Source organism: Manacus candei, unplaced genomic scaffold (genome assembly GCF_025592945.1).
Source record: "Manacus candei isolate 608988 ecotype Guabito, Panama unplaced genomic scaffold, ASM2559294v1 h1tg000019l, whole genome shotgun sequence".
Lineage (NCBI taxonomy): Eukaryota > Metazoa > Chordata > Aves > Passeriformes > Pipridae > Manacus > Manacus candei.
In genome coordinates this window covers 2038882-2064246 of record NW_026138067.1, presented here as the reverse complement: position 1 = coordinate 2064246, position 25365 = coordinate 2038882, and the positions used below count along the sequence as shown (strand labels likewise).

The following is a 25365-nucleotide window of genomic DNA, read 5'->3' as shown; positions in this document are numbered from 1 at the left end:
CCCTCCCGCGCGGCCCCGCGCACGCGCGTCCGGCGGGAAGCGCCACCGCGCCCGAGCGGGCGGGGGTGGTTGCGCAGGGCGCATGCGTGGCGGGGCCGGCGGGGCTGCCGGGAGCCCGCGGCGGGACAATTGAGCGGCGCTGAGGCGGCGGCACCGGCGGGGCACGGGGCGAGTGGAGGTACGGAGGGACCGGGGGCACGGACAGGGGCCTCAGTGGAACGGACCTTAAAGATCACCTAGTTTTAGCCCCCTACCGTGGGCAGGGACACCTCACTAGACCAGGTTGCTCAGAGCCCCATCCAACCTGGCCTCGAACACTTCCAGGGATGTAGCACCCACAGCTGCTCTAGGCAACCTGTACCAATGTCTCACCACCCTCATAGTAAAGAATTTTTCCTTAATATTTAATCTAAACTTACCCTCTTTTAGTTTGAAGCCATTCCCCCTTGTCCTGTCACTACATGCCCTTGTGAAAAGTCCTTACGGCTACTTATTGTATGAAGTGATTTTTTCACTGATATCTATGTTCAAGGCGATGCACTCGCTGCCTTCAGTTTAAATGACTAAAAGCTGATCCTGTGTCACACCTTTGTAGTTGCCCACAACCCCTGTTTGCCTCACCATCTGTGCCGGGAGTGCCTTTTCAAACACTCGGGAGAGCAGCCTGTTAAGTTTGGGCCGAGGTGCTTTTAGCGCCGAGCTCTGTGCACACCGAGTTGGGCTGGATGTGTAAAATTTTGAAATGTTCTTCGTATGTGTGGTTTGTTGTAATGCAGCTATTAATGTGCCAAAAGTACTACCGAATGCAGTGCTTGCCAAACCAGATGCACTCCCAAGACGGTTTGGGCTGTAGTTTCACGGTGCGCTGGCTTTGGTCAGGCCAGCTGGTTAATAAAAGGGAGGAGCTGTGCTTTTTGCATTGCTTGCAGATGTTTCCCTGCAGCTGTTCCCCTACGGCCAGACCTAAAGGTAAGGCAAGTACAGGATGGTTTGGTATATAGGTGGTGTCTCTGAGGAAAGGCCATAATTGCAAGTTAATTGATGTAGTTGTAAGGTGGAGCTGTTTCTTGCCCTTGCTACATCCACTCTGATCTCATCTACAAACAAGATTTGGCATCAGTCATTTGTTGCACATCCATGATGGTCTATTTTTTTCCGTGTGCTACTGTAAAGATACAAAATATAAACATTTTAATTATTATCTTTTGTATTTTTTGTTTTTATTATATTTTATAAAAGCTTATATTTTGAAGACAGAGAGGAAGATGTATTGCTGGAAGCAATATTCCATTTTAAAAACACAAACCCCCTAAAGGTTTTTGTAGCTGCAAGTGGGTAGTATTGGAAATATTCTTACAGGTTCTAAAATTTAACATGAGTGAAGTTATTGAGTTACCAAGGGTACTGTCTTTAAATTTCTTACTATTTTGGAAATTTCCTAACGAGTCTGATTTTGTGTTTTAAGACCAATAGACAGCACAATGCCCAAATGAATTTGGAAACCAAAACACTCCAATCACAAATATGTGCAATTTATGAACTGCACAGCTCCCCTGTTCCACTGAAGATGTGACAAGCTCTGGAAGTGCATGGGTAGGGTTAATGTAGCAGCTCAGTCATGCTATTGATGGTCCTCATGCAGAGTCATGGGGTGTCACCGTGTATTGTTGGGTTGGGTAGAGAACTCAATCAGATTTGTATGGCACCTGAAGCTGGTTGTGCTCAGTGCTGACACTTGCAGTCTGCTCCTCTGGAAGGTTCTTGACTCCTCTGCAGTGTTCACAGTGACTATCAGGTGTTTGCACTACGGATACTCCTGTTATAATAACCAAGCTACTCCCTTATTGCATAGGGTTAACTAAAATTCATATGCTAATGCTGTTGTCAAGTAGGCCTAACTTACGTGAACAGCTGCTTACACATAGTCAGGGGCTTCTTTCCTTGTATTTTTAATAACAGTCACAGTGGAAGTGACAACAGTTCAGGCCATTTTGCCATTAAGGTTTACATATAGTAACAGCATCATATATATCCCAGTGGTTCAGATATGGAGGAGAGAGCTTTGCTTATGTTAGTGTCTGCACGTTTGCAAAGTGTTTTGACCATACTCCATTATTACTTCTATGCAAACCTTGGGAAGAAAGGTGGTTGTGCCCCAGGAAGCCACTGGAGTGCAGAGTAGCACCAAAAAAAGTGCAGAAACACACTGCTGTTGCAGCAGGATGCAAACGTGCCTTCGAGACAGTAGAGAAGTTTGTATCTGCAATCTGTATTATGGTTTGTTTTTAACCTAGTAGTTGGAGGGATCAATTAAAAGAAACAGTCCATGAGAATTAAACCAAAACATGCTCCATAAGTTGCTATACCATGCTTGGCTTCTTCATTTCAGCTACTGTGTTATTTTATTGGAATTTTCCTCTCTTGTTTTCTGTCTACTGCTTTGAAGCATTAAGATTATAACTCATTATTCTAGTGGTTGAAAGTAAACTTTGCCATATTAACATTGGCATATTGGTTTTGTCCTAAGGTTGTTCAGGGGAATAATATTCTTATACTTTGAGGGAAACCTATTTTAGATTTCTTCCATTATTCAAGTGGACACAACATGGAGCTCCACTCTAATTTTGAGCTTATTTCTTGCCCAATTGTAATCTTATTATAGTAGATGAGACATACCTTCAACATTCATTGTTCATTGTGCACTAATAAAGGGCTTTTCAAAGTTACGTTTTAAGTGTTTAGAATAGTTAGTTTTGCTTCAAGTTTTCTTTCTTTTTTCAAACTTATGTAAGTTTGTTAAGCAGCCGGACAGTGTTTATCTCCAGAGTATTTCTTGTGATTGGTAACTGCACTATTGGCTTTTTAAAAGAAAAAGGAAGTGTTCAACCACAGAATTTGCTGTAGTTGATCCTTCTTTGTACTTAATGCATTGTAACGATACTACTTTTTCTTAAATTGTATTATGCTTGTGAATTAAGATTGTTATTTGAAAATATTTTATTATATCCTTTATGTTGTTTTAAAATAGTGCTTGTGTTGTTATCTTTGGATGCATTTTTGTATTTAAAGCTATTCTGACTACAGTTGACTTTATCTGCTTCCTTCCTTCCTGTCCACCTGCCAGAGCAGTACAGCTAAAGATGAGGCGATCTGCAGCTCCGAGTCAAGTCCTAGGAAATGTAGCCAAAAAACCAAAGTTTACACCACCAGGAAAATGTATTGCAGTTTGTCCCAAGAATGAAACTAAGGAGGTGGACCAAGAAATGACATTAAAAGAGGTAAAATGAACAGTGCACTCACTGAAAAGTATATTTGTTTGTACAGTATCGTGACTAAAAGATAGTATCTGAGCTCACCACAAACAACCTCTGCTAAAATTATCTGTTCAGAATAGATTTTGATAGCTTTGCTCTCAGCACCTTTGATCTTGCTTCTCAGGTAGGTTTCTCTAACTCTGTGAAGTGGATACAGAAAAATGTTTTTCAAGTAAATAAAAGTAATCAGTGTTGAGCCCAAATACAATTCCCAGTGTAGCTGTGGTAAGGATTGTATCTTTGCGTGGGCTTTGTTGGATATTTTTGGTAAAAGTAGTTAAAAATCCAAGATACACGTAATAAAGTGTCAGTACATTGAGTTGCAGTTTTGCTGCGAGGAACTTTACCTTTAACAATAACCCAAAAAAGCATCACAATTTCTATTTATTTATCTACATAATTGAATTTGAATTTTATTAAATTCAATTCATAAACTATTGGCACAAGTGGAGTTTGATACTGTGTGCATATACTTTCTGTTGTGAACACTGGGATACATGTAGTTGTGTAGGGATGTATATATTTATGTAGACAGTTTGATAACGACAATCACTATTCTTGAGGTGCCTTGCTATTTTCTCTATTTCTCTTCACCTGCATGAAAGAAATGCTATTGTGAACTCATTTCTCTTTTGCAGAGAGATGAGAAAGAGGGAAGTGCTTCATTGCTTTCTAAAATATGTGTCCAGAATCAAAATGAAAATTTTACACAGTCCGTGGAGCCAACTGGAAAAGTAAAGACAAAAGCAAGTTTCAGCATTGATAAGTGTAGCAAGGTGGAAATGAAAACAGTAAATGTGCCCAAAGCTGGTAAGATGATATTTCTTATTTACTGCCATGTATCATTAGAGAATTTTAAAGCTTATGAATAACATGCTGCTTACTGAATTTTCATGGAATACTATTGTAAGGGTTGTGCAATGGTGGCATTATTTAGTGTTCTACTGGCTAGAGAGTAAAAGAAACAAGCATTAAATGACTTTTTTAATAAAAAGGGGAAAAAAAGTATTTTAGAAGCCAGTTGATAGTGTCACTATTCAGATTTGTGTCTTCCAGAAGAGCACTATAGTCAACTCACTAATCCACAGTTATAGCAATGCAAGAGCTGCGATGCCCTAAATAGCGGGAAAGTGTTGTAATTTGGAGACCTTGCTGATCTCGTGCAGAGAATGCTAACCCTTCTGAATGGATTCGGGTTTTTTTCCAGGATTCATGAGGGTTTCTCTTCTTCAGTGTCTCCAGTGGGCAATCAAGGCTCAAGCCAACTCTACCAGCAGAGCGGAACTGGCTCTGCTCATCTGTGTGTGTGCACTCTAGTCACTTGTGCTCTGGTAATGAATATTACTCTGAAAAGCTGGGTAGTAAGCACTGCAAAGACACTGAAGTGTCTGAACTGTAGCAAAGGCACTTTGATGGACCTGAACCCTGTGTGGGGCTGAGTGTCTTCATTTCCCAGTCTTGGTGTGCCCTGACCACAGAAAACAGCATAGTTCTGTGTTGGGTGAATACGACCTCAGAGTCGAGTGCATCTTGAAAGCCTTGCACTTGAACTGGGTTATTAACACTGATGGATGAAAATCACTCCTTTTGGAGCCAGCTCAAGCATTTCAACACCTGTCTTACAGGTGTTCACTGTTGTTTCTTCATAATTAATGACATTGATAATGATGTTTTAGGGTTCATTTAATTGATACTTTGTGTAATGAGTAGAGTTTTAAAAGAGCATTTCATGGCCACTTATCACCTTGAGTTGTTGGAAATATAATTCAGAAGGCTTTAACAAAGTCTTATTTTATTTGTGATAAAAGTTGCTAAATCTTGAAGCCTGACTGAAGCAAAGTTGCCATAGCTCTGCATCCCAAGGTCCAGCCAATAGTGAGGCTAATTCCCAATAGGGAATTATTCCCAATAGGCACTCATACATCCAATGTACATATACACACGGCTGGTAACACAGGCCAACATAGACAGAGAACACAGCATTCGGGCAAGCACAAGCAGTGCCAATGGATGCATCCTGTTCCCCTCTCTGGCTGATCGGGGTGAAAGCCTATTCATGGAAAATAAATGAACATACATGTATCTGTCTATAAATACACACGGACACTGAGAATGCAGATCCCTCTGGTAACTGATCTTATGCACTCAAGTCTGTTCAGTAACCGGCTCCTTGATTTGCTGGACACCCCAGCTGTGGGCACATGAGCCACAAAGGCCCACAGCTCCCAGTCCAGGTGCTGGTATGCAGACCTGGACTCCCACAGGTAAGAGCACACTACAGGTCCCTCAAGTACTTTGGTCTTAGCCAGTTGGTCTAATTAGTGGTGGGCTCCTGGATCCACTTGTCTCCCAGCTGCTTTGTGCACTAGGGATGCACAAGAAAAAACATGTCTGTCTGGTAGTGAGACTTACCAGTCGCCAACCCCCAGGTGTCCTGGTCTCAAGTAACTTGCTTGGACTTCTTGGTCCCATCAGTAACCAACTCTCAAACCCCCTGGTCTCTCCAGTATTTGGCCCAGACTCATTGCTGCTCCAATATTTGGCTCCCAAGCCTCTTATCCTACTGCCAACTAATCCACATTGGTGTTAGCCACCGATCACACACGGACACGTGGATCCAGGCAGTGTGTATGGTTTCTGGCTTCTCTGCTGACACTTCACGTACCTGGGCCCTATGACCTGTGTGTGGTCCAGCTCCAGCTGCTGGCATGTCCACTTCCATACACACTTATGCACACAGAATAGAGTCCTTTCACCTGGGAAAATATTTAGAAATGTCATTTAGTATGAAGCTGGACTGGCTCCGGCAAGAGGATGCAGTGTGTTGCTGAAGAAGCTTACTGACCATCACCTGTTTAAAGGTGCCTGCCTTTTTCCTCTTATTGTTATGTGCTTGGTCCTGCCTGAACCACCTTCATCTCTCCCTCTTGCTTGTCCTTGTGGTTTTCTTCCCCCCCTGCCCCCAACCAGAAATCTCATTATAAGCCTTGTGCAATCTCTAGATGCCCTTTCTTGCACAGGTTTCAGGCCCTAGTAGGCAGCCACCCCCTCCATTCTGTAAGGTGCTTTGGAGAGGCTTTCCCATTGACTCTTCCTGCTGGGTTTCACCTCCAGAAAATGGGAGTGTGATAACCCTGAGAGGGTGCTGCCACTGGCATGTTATGTGACCCAGAGTAGTGTATGCACTCTGTTTGGATGAGCTAATATGGAGAAATTCAGCCTCCCTGTGTGTCTTTGTCTTATGGATGGAACTTCCAGTTCTTCTGATGAAGCTTCCACTTGCAGAAGATTCTCTGTGTGCATGGGACAAGTAGTTTGAGGCATCATGCCTCCCTACAGGTACATCTGCAAAACTTTTCATCTGCTGGTTCTGACTAGCAGTGCACTTGAAAGATAAACTGTGGATTTATTTCCAAAATAATCTGGGAAACCAGCAGTCTTTCCAGCAAAAAATGTTGTGAAATGGAGAAGATACTAAATGCCTTTTCAGTATCATGAATTCCGGGTGCGGCTGGTATGGGTCCTCTGTGATGAGTTTCAAAAAATAACCAAAAAGCTGTGGAGTGAGACTGGGTGAGCTGCTTCGGTTGATGTGCTGCTGCCTTTCTAAGTAACTGAGCAAGCCATTTTGTGTCAAAGCCTTTCTATGCCTGCAGAATGGAGCTAACCCTGCAAGGCTTCATAAAGCTATCATATAAAAGAAGGATATCTAATGTCAGTGTTAGTTATGGTCTTCAGGTTCACCGGTGATGCAAGCACTGTAGTGAGAAAACAATCCTGTCTCCGTTAAATCTTAAGTAATTTCTTAATAACTTAGATTTTCCAAGATGGTTTCTGCCCTTTATGTCACTTTTGTCTGCTATTCATTACACTAAGGTAGCAATTACATAGATTGTGTAAACCATACCCTCCTTTGTAGTGTGAAATGAAATTGTTTTGTCAAAGCTGGTTTTGGTATGAAATTCAGAAGTAATGGAAACCATTTGTGAAAGCCAGAGTCAGTTTGGGGTTTTTATTATTATTAATATTGTAATGGAATTATATCTGACTGCCAGTCTCTGCAGCCAAAGAATACTTTCCTGTTAAAGGGGCACTAAAATAATTTTAAGATTGAAAAAGTGTGTGTGTGTGCATTATTTTGGTTTATTGTCTCTGTATCATTTAATGCAGATGATAAACAGTTTGTTATTTTTATATCTTGCTCAAAGCCGCTGTGTTTGGGTTCCAGTGCAGCAGTGGAATGTGTAAATAAATACCCTAGTTTCCACTGAAATTCTTGTGAAACACCTGTGAACCACTGGACAACTGCACACTGTTCACAGAGCTAATCTTTCTGAAACCCAGCCTTGAAAATGTTGCACATTCTTTCAAAAAAGCTTGTTATCTGACATATGGTGTCCATTTCTTGGAGTAGACAAGTAAGGATTTGATTAGATAGCAGCAATCTAAAAATTACAGCATATCTGGCTTAAAAACTCACTTGATTTTCTAGGCTTCTTTTCAAAAAAACTTCTTCCTAAAAATGTCACTAATAAAAGTAAAGCATAAGGGACTCAGAAATTCTACAAGATGAGCTATTTCTAAAGACGTTTAATAGTTTGTAGCAACTGTAAGTGAAACCTATCTATGTGTTGTGATTTTAAGACTGAACTGTAAGATACTGAACATGCTGTTCATTGGGCAGTTTACTATTTGTGATTATAACTTCTGAATACTGGAAAATTATGTTATGTATCTTTGTAGGAAAATGAACTTTACTACTGCGTTTTGAACTGGTATTTGCTTGTGATTAAGAGGCAAAGAGCACAGCAATCTCCTTGGTACCCTTGTTTTGTATTCATAATACAGTACTTGTTGACACTGACAATGGATCTGGGTGGGGGGAGGTAATTTATTTGACATTGTCGTTAGTGTTTTTTCTCACATGCCTCCAGAGAATTCTATCAGCTAAGTCTCCATGCTCTTTAAAAATGAAAATTACTTTAACATTCCTAAACTATTTAACAGTAAGTGAAAACAAAATCATAAATGTGTTTGGAAGGATATTATTGCACCTCTTAAGTGCTTGGTTTCTACTTGTCCTCATTACATTCTGAGAATCTATAAGCAATAACAAGAAAATACAAATAATTTGAATGGAAGAAACAATGGACAGGCAGATCCCTGAACTGTACTTAGTATCTCAGTGTTGCTGGTGAGCAGGATTGGCCAGAACTCAGGTTTTTACTCACATTTTCATCTTCAACTTAATGTTTTTAATATCTATAACTTTATTTATATAAAACATAATGAATTTAATTGATGCCTATTATCTGAGTTTACAGCTTGCCTTCTGTTGGTATTCTTAATTTAGGAGAATGTTGCTCTGTTTTCTCTTTGAGCTTACTACACCATGTGAGGAAATCAATAGCTCTTTCACTTGCACACTTAGATGCAACATTCCAGTTGGACTGAGATTTCATTCTTTGAACCTAATGTAAGTGAACAGAAAAACTGGATGTAGTTTTATTCTGTTACAGCTCACCTCCTGTTTGGTTTTTGGTTCAGGAGTACCTTGTCCTTCATCCATCTCTAACATCTGCTCATGTGTCTTCCAAGAGGAACTTTGTCAGAAGTCATACTCAGATATTATCTTTGACCTAACAATGAGGACAGATTGTAAATATTTCAATTAATGTGTTCATCCTGTGTCTCTCAATAGATGTTGCTGAATGCTTTCCATGCTGATGATATTAATGGTATTTATTATTTGCGTGTTCTGAATATATTTTCTCTATCTTCTCTGCAGTGTTAATGTTTACTGAGTACATTGGTCTGTAAGGTTTGGACTCTTTACACACTTAAGTTTCCTTTTCCGTAATGGGAATCTTTGTTGGCTCCTTCAGCTTTCTAGAACATTGTTACAGGTTTGTCTGATACCTTCTATCACTTGATATGAATAAAAATCCTCTTAACCAACTAATTTGAATATTATAAGAGACAATCCACTGTTCATTTATGACAGTAGCAATCAATTACCTATCACTTTTAATCAGAGGATTCAGAGGATTAAATGATGTTATTTTCAGGGTTTGTCATATTGTCCAGTTTCAGTCTAACTGCTTACTTTAGGTTTCTAGATAATACAAAAACATTCAGGCCTGACATCTCATAATCAAGCATATTATTGCTAGAATTACTTGGATGTCTGCAAAAGTAGAAGTATTAATTCAATTTCTATTGTTGCACTTTACAGATGAACTGGAAAAGATATTCCAGTGAGGAGTATTTTTACCATCTGTCTATTTAAGCGGTGGAGCTGCATGTATAGCTGCAGCTCATTCAAAACCTTGAAATGTTTTTATAAACAGCTGGTAAAGCACTTAAGTCTTTGGGTAAAAGATACTGCATAAACATCTGTAGCTCTTAATAATTACCAAGTACACCTTAGCACAGCTAAGGTGCAACTGGATGCCTGAGTGTAAGTAATTTATTACTGCATTGTTTGCAAGATAGATTTTGCAAGTTTGTAAATTTGTTATAATTTCTTATTCAGAATATTACCAAAGTACTTTGCTAGCTCGTTATGTTTCACAATGACCTTCTTCTCCTTGCAATGTTCTAGACAGAATAGTTCATAATAGTGAATAGACACATTAAAAGACAAACCGATTCTCAATTCAGAATAGTTTCATTGCTATTTAGTGTCATCTGTACCTGTTTGATCAGGACATCTTAGGAAATGGGTATTGGTTAATAAAACTGGATTGATGTACATGTATCATAAGAGAAATTGTCTATATCTCTGGTGGGAAATTGCTTCCACAAGCATTCATTTATTGCATCAGCCACAGTGGGTATACACGCACAGTGTCACTGGCCCAGTACCACACTGCCAGCAGTCGATGTGTTGCAGGGAGACTTGTCAGAGAGACTTTTGTGCCCTAGATGGCTTGTGTTTTCACTTTGGGACTCTTTGGCATCTCCTCAGGACAACACTTTTTAGTTGGTGCTCTTCCTTAGGATGTGAGATGATTTCTTCTACTCTGCTGCTGTTTTAAGACCTTCCCTGGCATTTTCCCAGGTGACTAAACACTTGAAATTCCCTGGGCTGTTGTCATGTCCCTAACCGTTGTTACTCATCCTGAATTTGGGATGCCCACCAGCTGAGTGGTGAGATACATGGTGCCAATAGAATTAGCAGCCAAGAGTGAGATGGGAAGAAGGAACTTAGAGAAGCTTCACCACCAAAAGCATCATCTCATATAATGTTCAGCAACTGCAAAGCTGCTTTCCTCGACAGGGCAGCCATCGGCAGTGCTGCTGTAAAACAAATCCAGACTTGCATAATTCTAGTGTGATATTTCCACAGTTAGTACAACTTAATTTATAATTTCATGTGATCATATCTTGCTGTCATGTGAATAACTAGGCTTTATGTAATTATAAATGATATAACCAGGATATTTATGCATTTGAGAAAAGAGCAGTGAATTGACAGAGAAATGTACTTTTCATTTGTCCCAGTTAACTGTGCTCTGTATTTAAACTTATGAAAATAATGAAAGAGAGGAAGAAAACCAGAAATCATGGTATTACATGATCAGAAAATAAAGAAAAAGAGTTATATTAGATGTATGATATTCAACATTTTCCAAAGAAGCTGGAGGGATTAAAATGAAAGTTTTCCAGTCACAACTTGTCTATTGAATGGAACTGGGGCTGCTTCTTTACAATGAAAAAATATAAATTGCCAGGTTCCTTACTTTTGAGTAGCAATATATCCACTATCAAAGAAAGTTGTGCTCCATGTAAAGATGATAATCTTTCATGTATTTTCCTTTATATTGCTAAGTTACTGGAAATTAAAATTTGTAAACAAGAAAAAAAAAGACTCCTTCTTGTGCAGAAACAGATACCTAATTTTGAAACTGCAGACAGAAAGCAAACTCCCCTTTCCAAGAGCTGGCAGGGGATGTGATGGGAAATGAACTTACTATCCCAATATATTTATTGCAATTTAGCTCCCTGGAGTTGCATGCAAACACACAGCATATAGTCTGCCATATATATAAAAAGAAATTATCTACTTTTTCATTGAATCATTAAAAATTAGGAACTTGGAAAATACTCTGTACAGACAGTATTTTAAATGATTCAGGTTTATCAGTAATAATTCTTTCTGTTCCCTCATTCATTCAGAGAGAAGGTATTCACACAGTTTCTTCTTACTTTTTTTCTTGATTATCAAAATTTATTATCAGGCTATGTGAATGTAAGATGAACAAAAGTGAAATACATGGCTATTTGCATTTTCTTGCATGTCTTTCCTTTACATTCTTCCACACTTTGGAAAGTCCTAGTTTGGAGTGTTGAGGGTTGGGGTGTGTGTGTGTTCCCAGCTCTCCTGTCTCTAACAGATACAAAGGTGGACTTAAGGGAAGACAGAGAGAATGCAGCTATCAGGTGGAGGGACAAGAAATGCCTTACTGAAGGGAACTGCGAGGTTTTCTTGAGCTATCATGAGTATTATTGCAGACTAGGCCTGGATGCCTTCAAAGACAGTTGTCAAATCTTTCTGGAGCTGTGCTCACTGTTTGGATTCCCTCTGTTGCCATGCCAGCATAAATGGAGTCCAGTCCCAGCTTTTAGCTTTGGGCCTTAAGTTTTCCCCTGAAACAGAAGCTTTGTCACAATATGACTCTCCTGAAGTCAACAAGATAATAAGATGGTTATCTCACTGTCCTCGAAATATCCACTGAGCACAATTAGAAGAATGGAGAATGCTTCTCTGTCTAATGCAGGGAATAATGCATGGTAAAGTATTTTGAGGTTAGTATTTAAAAGCATAATCTCCAAAATTTACATGTCTCTATGAAAAAATGTCAGCATTGCAGGAACTTGACTTCTCTGATACCACTTCTTTTTCTAGGGATATCTTGCTAGTGGGGATGTGAGAATTTAAGCAAAATATCCTGAGAAAATCATACTTTCAAACCTTTCTGTATTTCTCAGCTGCTTCTCATCAGTCATCAAAAAGCTTGTTGGAAGAGAGGATAAGAGAAGATAAAAAGCATGTATTAGGAATGGACATACTTCTTAATTTGTAAAGAATGGTGCTCTTAGCTTTTCTATTTTTATGGACCTGACTTATAAAGTGAAGAGCTAATTCATGGTGCCATATAGTCACATAGTATTATAATTTATAGTTCTTTAGCTTTAAGCCAAACTTAGTTTGAAGGATGGTTATAGATCTGAATGTGTGGGCCTTGGAATGTGAGACTGAGATGAAGATAAATTCTTTAAAATTTGGCATGGAAGGCATTTTAATTGTCTAAGGGATATATTTATTCCCCATTTCAGTGGGCTAAATGTTGAGAGAATGCCTTACATCAGCAGAGGGAACGGAAGTGTAGTTAGGTTTTATGCTTGGAATTTTAGCTGATAAGAGCCTTGTTGTTGCAGCAGTTGCAGGAACTATTAGAGGTTAGAAGTTAATACAGGCTAGATGGTGATCATAAAAATAGATGCAGGAAAAAAAAGAGGTAGAGCTTCCCCTTGTTTTCCCCACCCCCAATGCAGGACAGAGGTTTTAGAAAGGAAAAGGAGGAGGAGAAAGGAAAAGAGTGGTCTGAGAGGTCCAGGTACACCAAGGATAAGAATAAGGAAGTACAAAAGTGATGGTAAAAGTGTTGATGAAGATGAGAGGAAAAAATCAAGTGACATGAGAAAGCTATTTGAAATACAACTTCAGTAATCTAAAAGTACTTCTAAAAGATCTGGTGCAAATGTATTTAAGCACTCTTAACTTCCAAGTGGGGTTGTCTTGCAATTTTCATTTTACAAAACTTTGTCATCTTCGACCCTCTTCTTAATGTGAATAGTGCCTGTACCCCTTAGCTTTAGAGAATGCCCATGAAACAACTGTTCCTATGAGAAATCTCTGGAGTTGAAAGCTTTCTCACCCACCCTTTGCTGCAGCAGGCTCTTAAAGACAAGCAGATTGAATGACTTGGCACTGTCTTGCTATCGTGTCAGTAGAAAGGACTATATGATGACCTAATGGTCAAATGTCTTGATACTTCCCAAATGTTTCCATTGCCAGTATAGCCCAGTATATTCACTGATGGGTAACATACACCATCCTATCTGCTGAATCTTCTTACTGTTTATCATGAGCACAAGAGTACCAGGGTTTCATTTTAGCTTTGATTCAAATCTTGCAATTGTCCTCTTGTTCTCTAAGACTTTCAGGCTCCTTGGTGATTGAAAATGCTAACCCCCAGGTCTCTGTAGAGCCGGCTTACTTGCATATTACTAAATAAGAAAAGAAGTTCTTCAGACTTATCCTGGGGCTACCACTTCGTGGCAAAGCACCTTCACAGGTCTTAGCAATCTGTTGGTTTGGTATTTTTTGCACTGGAAGGTCCCAGCCTAAATCACTCAAGCTGGTGTCATTCCCTTTAATATTCACGTTTGCTGTCTGATCCAAACTGCATCTTTCAAAACAGCTGCTTTCTTAGGGCATCCTTAATTCTCTCAGATGTCTTTTTGCCTTTGAATCATGTGCTTTATAGTGATTCTTTTTTTTATATCTGTCATGGAGAGATTCTTCCTCAGTTCTGTGTGACAAAGGATTCTCCCTCTCCCTCTAAGATGCTCCCCTGATTTAAGACATTGTCCTTTTCTGGGTGTTCTGTCTCGTAATGTGCCTAAATTTACATGGGCCCCTTGATGCAGTTATTGGCCATGATATAAACCTATCACTTGTAAAATTTGTGCCCACCGAGCTTTTTCAGCAATTCATAGTAATGCAGCTACTTTAATCCCTGATTGTGTTATAACTGTGACTAATTAATCTCAATAGCTCTCCAGACTGGATGGTTTGTATATTTTTTTGGTAGTAATTCTAGACGTTTTCATAGCAAACCCCCTGAATTTACCTGTTACCTGTAGTTCTAAGTCTTATTTCCCAGCTGTTGAAGTTCTGCAACTGTTGTTGTCCCCTCAGTTGTGTTAATACAAGTCTTTAAGAATATGGTTTGCAATTCACCCTACAATCATCCAGATAAGAGGCTGAAAAAGCTTTCTTTTTGTGAATTGTTTGTCCTGTGGCATACTGGATCAGGGAACTACTAACCCAGCTCAGAAAAAATTATTAATGTGAGGACACATCATTTCCCTGGTCTGATTTGCTCAGAAGATTTGTGAGTGCTCATACCAGCACAGTGAAGGGGCAGGAACATGCCACAGTTGGGGGGAGGCATAAATACTGTTTTGGCAATGTACCACATTTATGTTGACTTAAACCAATTATTAAATTATTATGCTTGCAAAATAAATAAATAAATAGATTATTCTGCAGCTGGATCATCTTGCTGAACTGGCTGTACCCTGTGTTGCATAAGTGCAAGTGGTGGTGGTGGAAGGTGTAGGATGAAGGGTGGATTGTGGAAACTTTTTTTTTTTTGGTAATTGTCTTGGAGCTACACCTATTGTTTCAGCTCAAAGTCTATATGTATCATTAATATCCAGGCTTTCCACTTTCTGTGATTTCTCATCCAAGTACTGGTATGACCTTAGGCTGATGAGCAAAGCTATTTTAAAAAGGAAAAAAAAAAAGGAAGGAAAAAATCTTGGTTGGCAGCCAGCTTCATTTTTTACAAGGGTTATTTTACAGTCATGCAGAACAATATGTAATTCAGACATTCCATCAGGCACTTGCTCAAAAGAAAACTTTATAGCAGTATTTTGCTATAATTATTTAAGTGTGGAAACTTGGTCTCTCTAACAACATTATCAATAAGGTGATAGAATGATACAAGTTTAGATAGGTCTAATATAAGGAGATGCTGCATCACATAGCCCATTATAGAGGAGACTGCTGCACCTCCTTGTGGCCGGGACCATAAGGATGTATCCCTAAGAGGCACATGTGCACACTGTATGTGTATATACAACCAGACATCAAAAAATGCAGCACTTGCACAAACACAACCAGCTTCAATGGCCTCATCCTTTCCCTTCACTGGCTGACTGTGATGAAAACTGTTTGTGGGGAATACTTATGTACATGACATGGATCCAGCAGCAAGTGGCCTTAAATTCTTACTCTGCTCAGTTACTGGTCCCTAGATCCCCTTGTCTCCCAGTTGTCTCACAAACATGCACTGGGTCTCTCTGGCAGCTGGTCTGGGTTTATGACCTTGCCAGTGGCCAGTCGCCAGGTGTCCTGGTGTCCCTCCAGCAGCCAAATCTCAGACCTTCTGGTCTCTGCAGTATCTGGCCAAGACTCACAGTCGCTCCAGTTCTTGAATCCCAAGCCTATTGCCTGTCTAGTCCGGCTTGGTGTTTGCCAGAGGTCACACAGACACAGGTATCCAGGCAGTGTGCCTGGGCTTCAGTCTCTCTGCTTGCCAGTGCCTTCAGCACCTGGCCCACTGTGACCCGTGGTACAACTCCGGCTGCTGGCATATATGCTTCCATACATTGTATTATGCAGAATGAAGATTCCCCTCACACAGGAAAATAGTTTACTACAAATGCAGTGTAACAAGAAGATAGTACAGTCTGCAATGATCAGGTCAGCTGGGCATGGCTGAACAACCATGAGCAGCCACCTGTTTACATGCACCTAGTCCCTCTTATGCCTTTTTCCCCCCCAGTATCTTCTTATGCTTGTTCTGTCCCAAACCACTTCTATGGTTTACCCTCCCTTGTCTTGCCTTCATTTCTTCCTCTAAATATCCTATACTGTCTTCTCCAATCCCAAAATACTATTCCTGGCATCTCACAATGAGTCCCAACCCAGTGGGCAGTAAGCCCCTCCTTCAGTCTGCAAGGTGGCCTAGGGAGAGCCTCTTCTTGGAACTTGTCCCTCTGGGTCGCACCCTCGGCCCTGGGAGCAGCCGAACTGAGGGCTTGGTTTCTTTCATTTGGGTTATGTGGATTCCTCTGCCTGACACTTTTCACTTGTGCTCCTTGTGTCTGTGGGGAGGAGCCTTTAATCACACAACCTAACAGTGACTTCTTTTTGTCACTAAAAAGTCAAGAGACTGGGCGGGCACTGCACAACTGCTTCAACAGTGGATGGTACAGCTTGCCTCTGACTATTTAATTCTAATACTGCCAGAGCCTAAACTACCTGAAGCACATCCAATTTTTTTTTTTCGGTTACAGAAGAACAACAAAGTGCATAAATTAGGGGGGAAAAAAGGATAGCCACCAGCTTTGTACTCTTAATATTAGTAAAGTGCAAAGTGAGAGGAAATAGGGAAGGATTAGGTGTTTAAAAGTGGTGGTTTTCATATAGTGCTTCTAACCACAAGAGTATTTTGTTTCTCAAATTTGAGTATAATAGGCTTCAGACTATAAAATGCTTTATTTAATCTTGGTTTGAAAGCAATTCCAGCAAAGTGGACTGGTCCCAATTTCGTTGGGTGGTACAGGAAAGCCAAGTCTCAGAAAGGGTTCCAGAAGTGCTTGTTATTCTAAATGCTAATTGATTTTCAGCAGTTAAAAGTCTCCTTTTGTTTAACGTGAATTTCTTGTTTTGAATGTGGCTTGTGTCTGCTTTGGGTTTGGGTTTTCTCCCCTTAGAGCAAACAAGTTTATACCTAGATCTTTATAGCCTTAGGATATTTCAAGCTATATAATTATTTCTCTTTCCTCCCCCCCGCCCCCCCCCCCGCCTTGCTTCTAGGCTCCCTTGTTTTCAAGGCTGAACATGTTAAGCTTAGGAAGCTGTTGCCACTATCTCAAATGGTGTTTGTTTCCACCCTCCGGACTCTTTCAGTGGAGTACGTAATTTTTCAAACTTAGTTTTTGCTTTTCGTGTTTGAAAGCACCTCTCCTTCCATCTGCAGGTTTTTCTCTTTCTCCCATTTGTTGATTTAGTTTAGACCACACAGATGTAAAGCCTTGCGTGCGTTTTTATGTGAAGACTTGGCTTAAGGCGATACGTTGTTGAGTAGACATTAGGAACGCAGGCACGTCTTGCTAACAAAAATCAGATTTTTTTTTATCCTGAAAGAATGCCTGGATGTGTTATAATACAAGTCGTTTGTTAGCTGGTGGATATTAGCAGATCCCGGTACCGCACGCTGTACCGCACTCGGTGAATCCGTCACGACTCGGCCGCAGCCCTTGTGCCCCCTCGCAGCCGAGGGGCGATGCCGCGGGCCGGGGCGAGCCGCGAGCCGCCTCAGGGCCGGCGCGGCGGCGCTTGGGGCCCGCTCGCACCGGGGCGTTCGTGCCGCTCCCGCCGGTGCCGAAGCCCGGCCGGGGAGCGCAGCGGGCTCTTTAAGAAGCCCCCGTGTCGGTGGCTGTCGCCGGCTGCCAAGTGCGGGAGAAGCCGAGCTTTGCGGCGAAGCCCGAGCGTAACCAGCCGGCTGGGGGAGATGCCGCCCCGCGGTGACTGACAGCAGGACCAGCTCTATGCAAATGGCGCCGGGGGCTCTGCCGGGGCTCTCTCCACACGCCGCCGCCTCTCGCCTCCCGCGCCCCGTAACGCGCCGCGCCTCGCACAAAGCAATTGTTGCTTTTTTGAGGGACGTCGTTTTACACGTAAAATCATCTCCAGCACGGTTTCAGTTTGAGATACGTGTGAGGGAGCTGGGGAGATGTGTCAGAGCTTGTTACTCAAGCTAAATTAGGTAATTTTTAGCTGGGTAACGTGCTAATCTTTAAACCTTTATGTTTCTAAATCCTGCGTATGTCTGGTCTCTTCATACAAAAGTGTATTTTGCTTGTTTCTTCTCGCCTTCTTCAGTCTGAAGCCTTATGTAGGTCAGGCTTGGCTTAAGCAGATTTCCTGAACCTGCGTCAGCTTAAGCTGAAGGAATTTTAATAAACCCTCCCTTGTAGGCGTGGGCCTAAATGAGACTAGCCTAGTTAAGCCTGATCTTTTTCTGTTTGTGAAAAAGAGCTGAGCAGAGCTAGGGGCTGCATGGTGGCTCCAGGAACGGCTTCCTTAATTCAAAGGTAACAATGGTTGGGAAGGCCAGATCTTCTAATTTTACCTTATCTGAAAAGCTCGATTTGCTAAAACTCGTGAAGCCGTACGTTAAAATTCTCGAGGAACATACCAATAAGCATTCTGTAATAGTGGAAAAAAACAAATGCTGGGATATCATAGCTGATAACTACAATGCCATCGGAGTAGATCGCCCTCCTCGTACTGCACAGGGCCTGCGCACGCTGTACAAGAGGCTCAAAGAATATGCCAAACAGGAGCTATTGCAGCAAAAGGAGACTCACTCAGATTGTCAAAGCAGCATTTCCGAGCCAACCAAGAAAGTTGTGGAGATGATTCCACAGATTTCCAATGTGTGTTTAAGAGACAGGAGCGGTGTTCAAAGGTGAGACAATTCTTTTTACTTTGTTACTGAATGAAAATTATGGCGCCTCCTATCTACTATGTAACGCTTTTGCTTGTGCTCAGGCTCCTAGAGGAAATGTTTATCAGAGAAAATTCCCAAATGGGGAACAATGACAAAAATAATACTGCTTTTGTTTTATGGGAAGCTTTATGGTGACTTAGCACTGCATTCTTTTTTTTTTTTTTTGTTCAGCTCTCTTTCAAAGCTTGTTTCAGAGTCTTTGTCATACTCTGGAAAGTGAGGGTTAAGAGAGAATCAAAGGGAAACAGTAGCTCCAACCTCTACCCCTCCCCTACCTTTTAATAGGCAGATTATTCAAACACTGGCAAAGTGATGGCTATTCTCCTCCATTTAAGGTAATACTGCAGTCATTTTGCAACATATGGAACTGTTAGCAGTTTATATAGGATATTTAATAAAGTTAGTTCCCAGAGCTAAGAAACCTCACTCACATCTCTTTTTTCTTTCATTTACTCTGGTGTTTGCATGTTACATTTTAGTTGATTCCAACCCTTAAAAAAAAAAAAAAGACTCCACACTGCAGTGCCTTTGTGAGTGCAAATGTTTTTTTAAATTATACTTTACTTACATTGATGGTGGTTCCCTGAAGCTGGAGCAAAGCTAATTGAAGTCTAAACTCCATGCAATTCTGTGTCTTACATGAGGTAGTTTAAATACAGAGAGAAACTAAGAGGTACAGCATTAGAAGTTTTTCTTTTTTTCTTTTTTTTTTTGGTAGGTTATTTTTTTTTTTTTTACTGCTCAGTAAAGTGAGACACACTGTCTAGATTTGAGCCAGACATAATACAGGCAGGCAGCGTTCAGGCTTTCTCCCACAGCTGGCTAATGCCCCTCATATCTGACTTGCAACACTCTGCTGGTTCTGTATTGGTCCTTGAGGGATCAAAAAATGCCTGGGTCAGGTTTTGGTTTCTCCAGATACAAAAACTAAGCTTGGGGGGGCGGGGTGGGGAGTCAAATAACTCCCCAGCAACCTTGAGAAAGCTCTGATTTTTCTTATTTTCCCAAGCAGATTAATGGGAAGCAAACTTTCCATATTTTAATCAGATGTACTGACAGTGGGTGCAGCAGCGTAACACTCTAAGAAAACCTGGCATGCGCACACTCGCTGAATTGGACTCATGGTGCCACTGGTTGAACTGAATGGTAACAATTGTCTAAATCCCAACATGCCAGATGCTCTAAAAATATGCTGTTGTGGGTCCTTTGCTTAAAGAAGTCTAAAGCAACTGGGCTGTGCTGCTGCTCCTGGTGAATGCCCCTGGAGGAACCATTCCAAAGAATTCTCTGGAACAAAATGAGGCTTTTAATTGCGCTAATAAAGGTTTCAGTGTCTTGACTACCAACTTTTGTAAGGAGGGGAGAGAAAAAATAGTGTGAGAACTTTGGTTTGTAGATCGGCTTATAAAAAGCACTGACGCTTTTAGTGAATGATTAAGAGCTAATGATCTCCATAGTTTGTCTCCTATAATTTAAACAATTTTTGCAGTTCTTTATGGGTCTGGGAACACTGACTTGATTATTGCTTACCCAAAATGGTTCATCTTAGGAACAACCACTACACTGTGTCCTGAAAGAAAACAATATAATTTAAAAGATTATTTTTTTTCCTGCCCAAACACATCGTTGTTTGATACTTCTAATTTTAACTCTGAGTTGCATTTTACCCTAGTTTTATAAACCCTGTACTGGGTTTTAACTCCCTGGGATGTGGCTTAGGTTTTGTAGGAGGGAAATACAACTTAAAATGAGTCCAAATTCTTAATCGCACCTTTAAGCAATTTCTAGCTCACTGTGATTAAGCAAAACCTGGTGAATCATGGGTGCCTGCAGGGTTATAAACACCATGCCCCAATTGTGGTAACTGTTGTTTGTCTTTCTTTCAGTCAAGTTGTCAGAAACCACATTAGTAACCACCATACAGGCAGCTCTTTTGTTTCTCAATTCCTTCTTTCTCTATTTGCTGTCTAATTGTTTTCCTCTTAAGAGGCTGACTAAGGGGAAAAAGAAAGCCTCATCAGAGTTACCTGAAGGTTTGATAGTTTTTTAGTTCTGTGTGGATTACACTTCGAGAGATGGATTTTTTTCACTGCTTGGAGGCTCTAGTCTATGTTAGACTAAATCTTACCTTTCTTCTATTTAACCTCTCTCACTTTCTCTTTCTGCTCTTTCTCCATTTCCTTTTGTCAGAATGACCTGCTTCTCCTGCTGGTTGTTTCCTATTTTCTCAGGCTAGAAGCTGGCCAGGAGCCAGCAAATAAGAAGGAGGGAAGCTGTATTAGAAGCTGCAGTTGGGAAGAAGGAGGAAACCCGGAATTACAGTCAGCACTAAAAAAAGTGAAAATCTGTGTTCAGAATAATGCTTTTGATGCTCAATAAGAGGAGTAAAAGGAATGTGAGAAAGAAGTATATAGGAAAAGGTGAAGCTTTGTGGCATGAGGAAGAGGCAGAAAGGGGATATAATTGATACTCCATAGGCAGCTCAGGTAACAGTCAATAGAATTAAGATTATCTTGGCGTTTTCTTTGGGGGATTAAGGAAAGGTCAGTTTTCAATACCTGCTTCAGATGGACTGTTTTCAGGGTTTTTTTAAAGAATCTTTAGTTAAAATAGTTTGTGTGGTTGACAGGCTTAATTTTTTGAAAATACATTGCTCTGACCCTGATGAACTTTTTTACAACCGATTATTGAGAAGCTTTCGTGCTTTTATTCTAGCACGAATTCTAGCACTGAATCTAGTATTTTCACGTTAATAGACGGCAGGCTAGTCAGGGTCCTTTAGAAATTGCAACCATGACTGCTTATTTCTTTTAAACCGAGAGTTTTGAAGACCATGGGATATCTAGAAGTTATGATCATGCCACATTTTTATTAAGGAGTTAGTGCATTTACATGAGAATAGGAACTACAAATTACATTTCTTCTTGCTTCTGGGAATTTGAACCCAATCTATTACTAACCAGGACAGTGTTTTAATAATCAAATAGTGTGTGAATTGTAGGGCTTTCAAGACATTTAAAAAGTGTAAAAAAACCCACTTTCCACCCTCCCAATTTAATAGAGAGCAACTTGGGTTCTTGTGTTGGGGAGCATCTGTGAATATTCTGTTAATAACCGATCCACTCACTGCCTTTAACTGCTAGTTAAGTAGTGGCAGCCTGGTTTTCAAAGGGTTGGGAGGTGTCTCAAATCTTCAACCACCAGTTAGAGACCCTGTTTTAGGCAGCCATGGCCGTGATGGCGCACTGGCTTCGCTGTCAATACCAAGTTAATATATTTCTGTTCCCATGTTACACTATACTGCCTTCCCAGTCATGCTGCAAGTATTTATTCTTTGCAGATCTGTACTGTAATAGATCAAGAAGCTGATCTGGCTTAAAAAAGCATTACCTGAGTAAAGGAGTGATGTGCAAAAGTGTAGGGTTTCAAGCACAACCGATGGTAGAGAAGTGTCAGGAACAGCTTGAACCATTATTATCATCAAAACCAATGCAATGTCAAATCATGATTTGAGATGCTGCTGACTCAGGAGTTTACACAAAGACAGATGAGTAAAGTGGGCGTTGTTCTTTTGAAAGGAAATGCACAGAACCATAAGCTTTCTTAATGGAAACACTTCAGTGTCTTCTCTTGAAACTTCAGAAAAATATTAAGATTGCCAATTCAAAGAGGGATTCAAAGCAGGGATTAGCTTGATTCGCAAATTGACTGACAAAGTCATCATTTGGGCTCTGGTTTCTTCTCCCAAGGCTCTTTGCGTAATTTTATTTAGTGATTATTGTACCTTTTAGAAAAAAAACCAAATACTTGGGTGCGTGAGTCAGAAACAGGGAGCACATTAGAACAGAGGGAGATTAATAAGTTTGTGAGATGGAAATATTTCCACTCAATCTCAATTAATCTCCTTGTAAAATCATATTATATATTATATAAACTCTTTCCTCTGTTACTTTCATGGCTTGGTGCTTGGGTTTTTTTATATTTTCATGTCACTAATAGCCTTCCTTGCTTCTCCAGTGCCAGAAGGGCCTCCCAAGGGGAGTTCTCTATTGGCTGTACTGCCTTTCTTGTAATAGATTCTGAATGTGACATGGCTGTGTCTGTGTCACATTCTGTGTCTGTGGAAAGAGAGAGGGGTACAGGTGGTGTTCAGGCAATGAAGTAGAGGGTCCCAGGCACAGATAGCAGAGTAATATTCAAATGAAGTTTTGGTTACTTACAGCTATGCCTTTCCAAATAGTTTTTAATGGATTATTTAAATATGATTTTGTGTGTTCTAGTGCTAGTATCGATAAAGAAACAATTGCTGGTACCAGTTCACCACAGGCAATGTTGGATCACCATCCTGCGACAGTCATGATGGACTTACAATCGGAAGAGGATGTCAAACCTCCTCCTTCTTTGATTATAGACTCACAGCAAAATGAGAACTTAGAACAAGAGGAAGAACACCAGCTGGTGCATATTATGGAAAGGTCTCCTTCAACGTCAGTATCTTCAGTTGATATGAGAGTGATGATGTCTCCATCCCCTGTACCAAGAAGAGATGAGTTTTTTAGGCTTGAGGTGGGAGAACGTTTTAGACCAATGTGTAGTTATGACCCACAGATGTTACAAATGCTGAAAGAAGAGCATCAGATAATATTAGAAAACCAAAGAAAAATTGGTCTTTATGTCCAAGAAAAAAGGGATGGTTTGAAAAGAAAGCAGCAACTGGAAGAAGAACTGTTGCGAACAAAAATCAAAGTAGAGAAGCTGAAGGCAATACGACTACGGCGTGATCTGCCAGAATACAGCAATATCTAAATATTTTATTACTTCTGTCATATTCTTTGATATACTTAATAATAAATGCAGAATTGTTCCATATGTTAATATGGATGGATCAAAATCTGGACTTGAGACGTGAAAGCGTATTTTCCACATTGTTGTTTATGTACCTTAGAAAAATACCTCGTATGCGTTTGAATGCACCAACTCTTCTGGTCTAAAGTAGTCAAATCCTGTACATTTAAGTGTTTAGATTGATAAAAATCCAAACTTTTAAAATATTTCCACTTATCTCTATTGGAGTAGTGATGAGCTAAGGAAATTTAGTCAGATCTTGTTAAAATTCTTTTCATATGTATTGTTTTTTCAAATAATCACCTTTACTAGCTTAATGAAGTTACAGGTTAATAAATACATATAAGAAGGAGAAATAAGAGGTTATGTTCAAATGTCTTATTCTTTTCAAGTTGGTAAATCTTACGACAGTGGTGAGATTTTGCTGACGTATCAGCTTGGAAAACAAAATTACTGGATCGTTATATTTTTTTAATGTTCAGTAGACAGTTGAATAAATGTACATATTTTTAAAAGTTAATACTTTTTGTTTCCAGTGGAGGAGTGTTTCCATAGGATATTATCAAAATAGAGACAATGAATGCAACACTTGGTTTTTAAAACTGCATGCATGTGTAATTTGTGTGTACAGTTACCATGATCGTATATTCAGTTATAGTAATTATACTGGTGATCAACCACATAAATGTCTGATTTCCTCTTTTGCATGCATAATTACTACAGTGTATGTGCAACCAAGACAGTTGCAGGTGCCTTTGATCAGTATGACTAGGACTATAAGCTACTGAAAAGAAATCCTTTCTGTATGTAAGTAACATGTGACTTGAAATCAACAGAGAATTCTGTGTTATTCTGGGTACCTTTTATAGATGCTGTTGTTCTGATCTTTCAATTAGTTTCAAATAAAAAGCCCCAAATAAAAATAAAATTGATTCTTCTGTCTGTCCTAGTAGCAGCTGTTTCCTCTGTAGTTGTGATCAACGTTCATAACTGGAAGAAAAATATCTGGAAAACATCAGTCCCAGATGATTCATTTCTTCATAATTCTAAGTCCTGCCCGTTATGAATGGATCCACAACTGCCTTAGACCTCTGGCTCCTTATTCCCCACAACAATACTTTCCCCTTCCTCTAACCTTTAGCGCAAGAAAAGGAAATGAAGCAGAGAATCAAGGAAAAAGAGAGAACAAAGGAGCTGTAATTCCTCCTGTGCCTCCCATCTCAGAGGGCCCCAACAACATAATGAACAAAAGCAATAGGAAGGAGACTGTTTCTTCCTTGCTCCCGTCACCAGTGTTTTCCCAAATTTGCTTCCTTCTCCACACCCACAGAACCTCAGCATGCAAGCATGAGGCACTGATCTGCATCAGCAGATTCTGAATGAGGTAAGCTCCTTGTGTGTCTTCTGAGTGAACCAGGTTACCTTTGTAGCTACAGGGATAGATGCTTATGGAAAACTATGAAGAATGGGAGCATGTGAGTTTAATTGAGGGCCTAGTGGAGCTTCAAGAATTGTGGTTGAATTTTGTGATAGTAGACAAGAGAATTGATCTTGGCTGTCAGGGCCCGGGATAACTTTAACAGGTTACAGGTAGGAAAAGTTGAGGAAGCAAGTCTTTTGTTTACAAACTGAGAAAAAATACAGAACAGTGAAAACAGATGTTGGCAATACAGAGTTTGCTAATACTTTTCAGTTGTTTTCTAGAGAACAGAGCACTGTAAATGTCTTGAGAATTTTTGTGTGCACTGAAAATTATGGTGCCTGGAAAAGTGGCCATCGTTTCTGTACAGTCCTTGGCTTTCTGCTGTATTTTTTAGTTCAAGGAC

At 40.2% G+C, this 25365-nt stretch overlaps 2 protein-coding genes across 2 annotated transcripts in view; both read left to right on the top strand.

The window, feature by feature from the left end:
* Positions 1-33: 33 nt before the first annotated feature.
* RAD54B (RAD54 homolog B) overlaps positions 34-25365 on the top strand; it is a 64233-nt gene continuing 38901 nt past the window's right edge. Inside the window, exons 1-3 of the mRNA XM_051785262.1 lie at positions 34-178; positions 3130-3278; positions 3953-4124. Coding sequence (XP_051641222.1) covers positions 3141-3278; positions 3953-4124 — 310 coding nt within the window. The 5' untranslated portion in view covers positions 34-178; positions 3130-3140. The remainder of the gene's footprint in view (positions 179-3129; positions 3279-3952; positions 4125-25365) is intronic.
* Positions 15276-24480, top strand: FSBP (fibrinogen silencer binding protein). Its single transcript, XM_051785296.1, has 2 exons — positions 15276-18652; positions 22975-24480. The coding sequence occupies exons 1-2, from the start codon at positions 18282-18284 to the stop codon at positions 23498-23500; spliced, it is 897 nt and encodes a 298-aa protein (XP_051641256.1). The 5' UTR covers positions 15276-18281; the 3' UTR covers positions 23501-24480.

Bases quoted from the DNA above. Each gene is read 5' to 3' on its own strand.
- FSBP (XM_051785296.1), top strand. From the start codon at position 18,282: ATGGTTGGGAAGGCCAGATCTTCTAATTTTACCTTATCTGAAAAGCTC. The intron at 18,653-22,974 runs GTGAGACAATTC...TGTGTGTTCTAG, and splicing joins GACAGGAGCGGTGTTCAAAG to TGCTAGTATCGATAAAGAAA.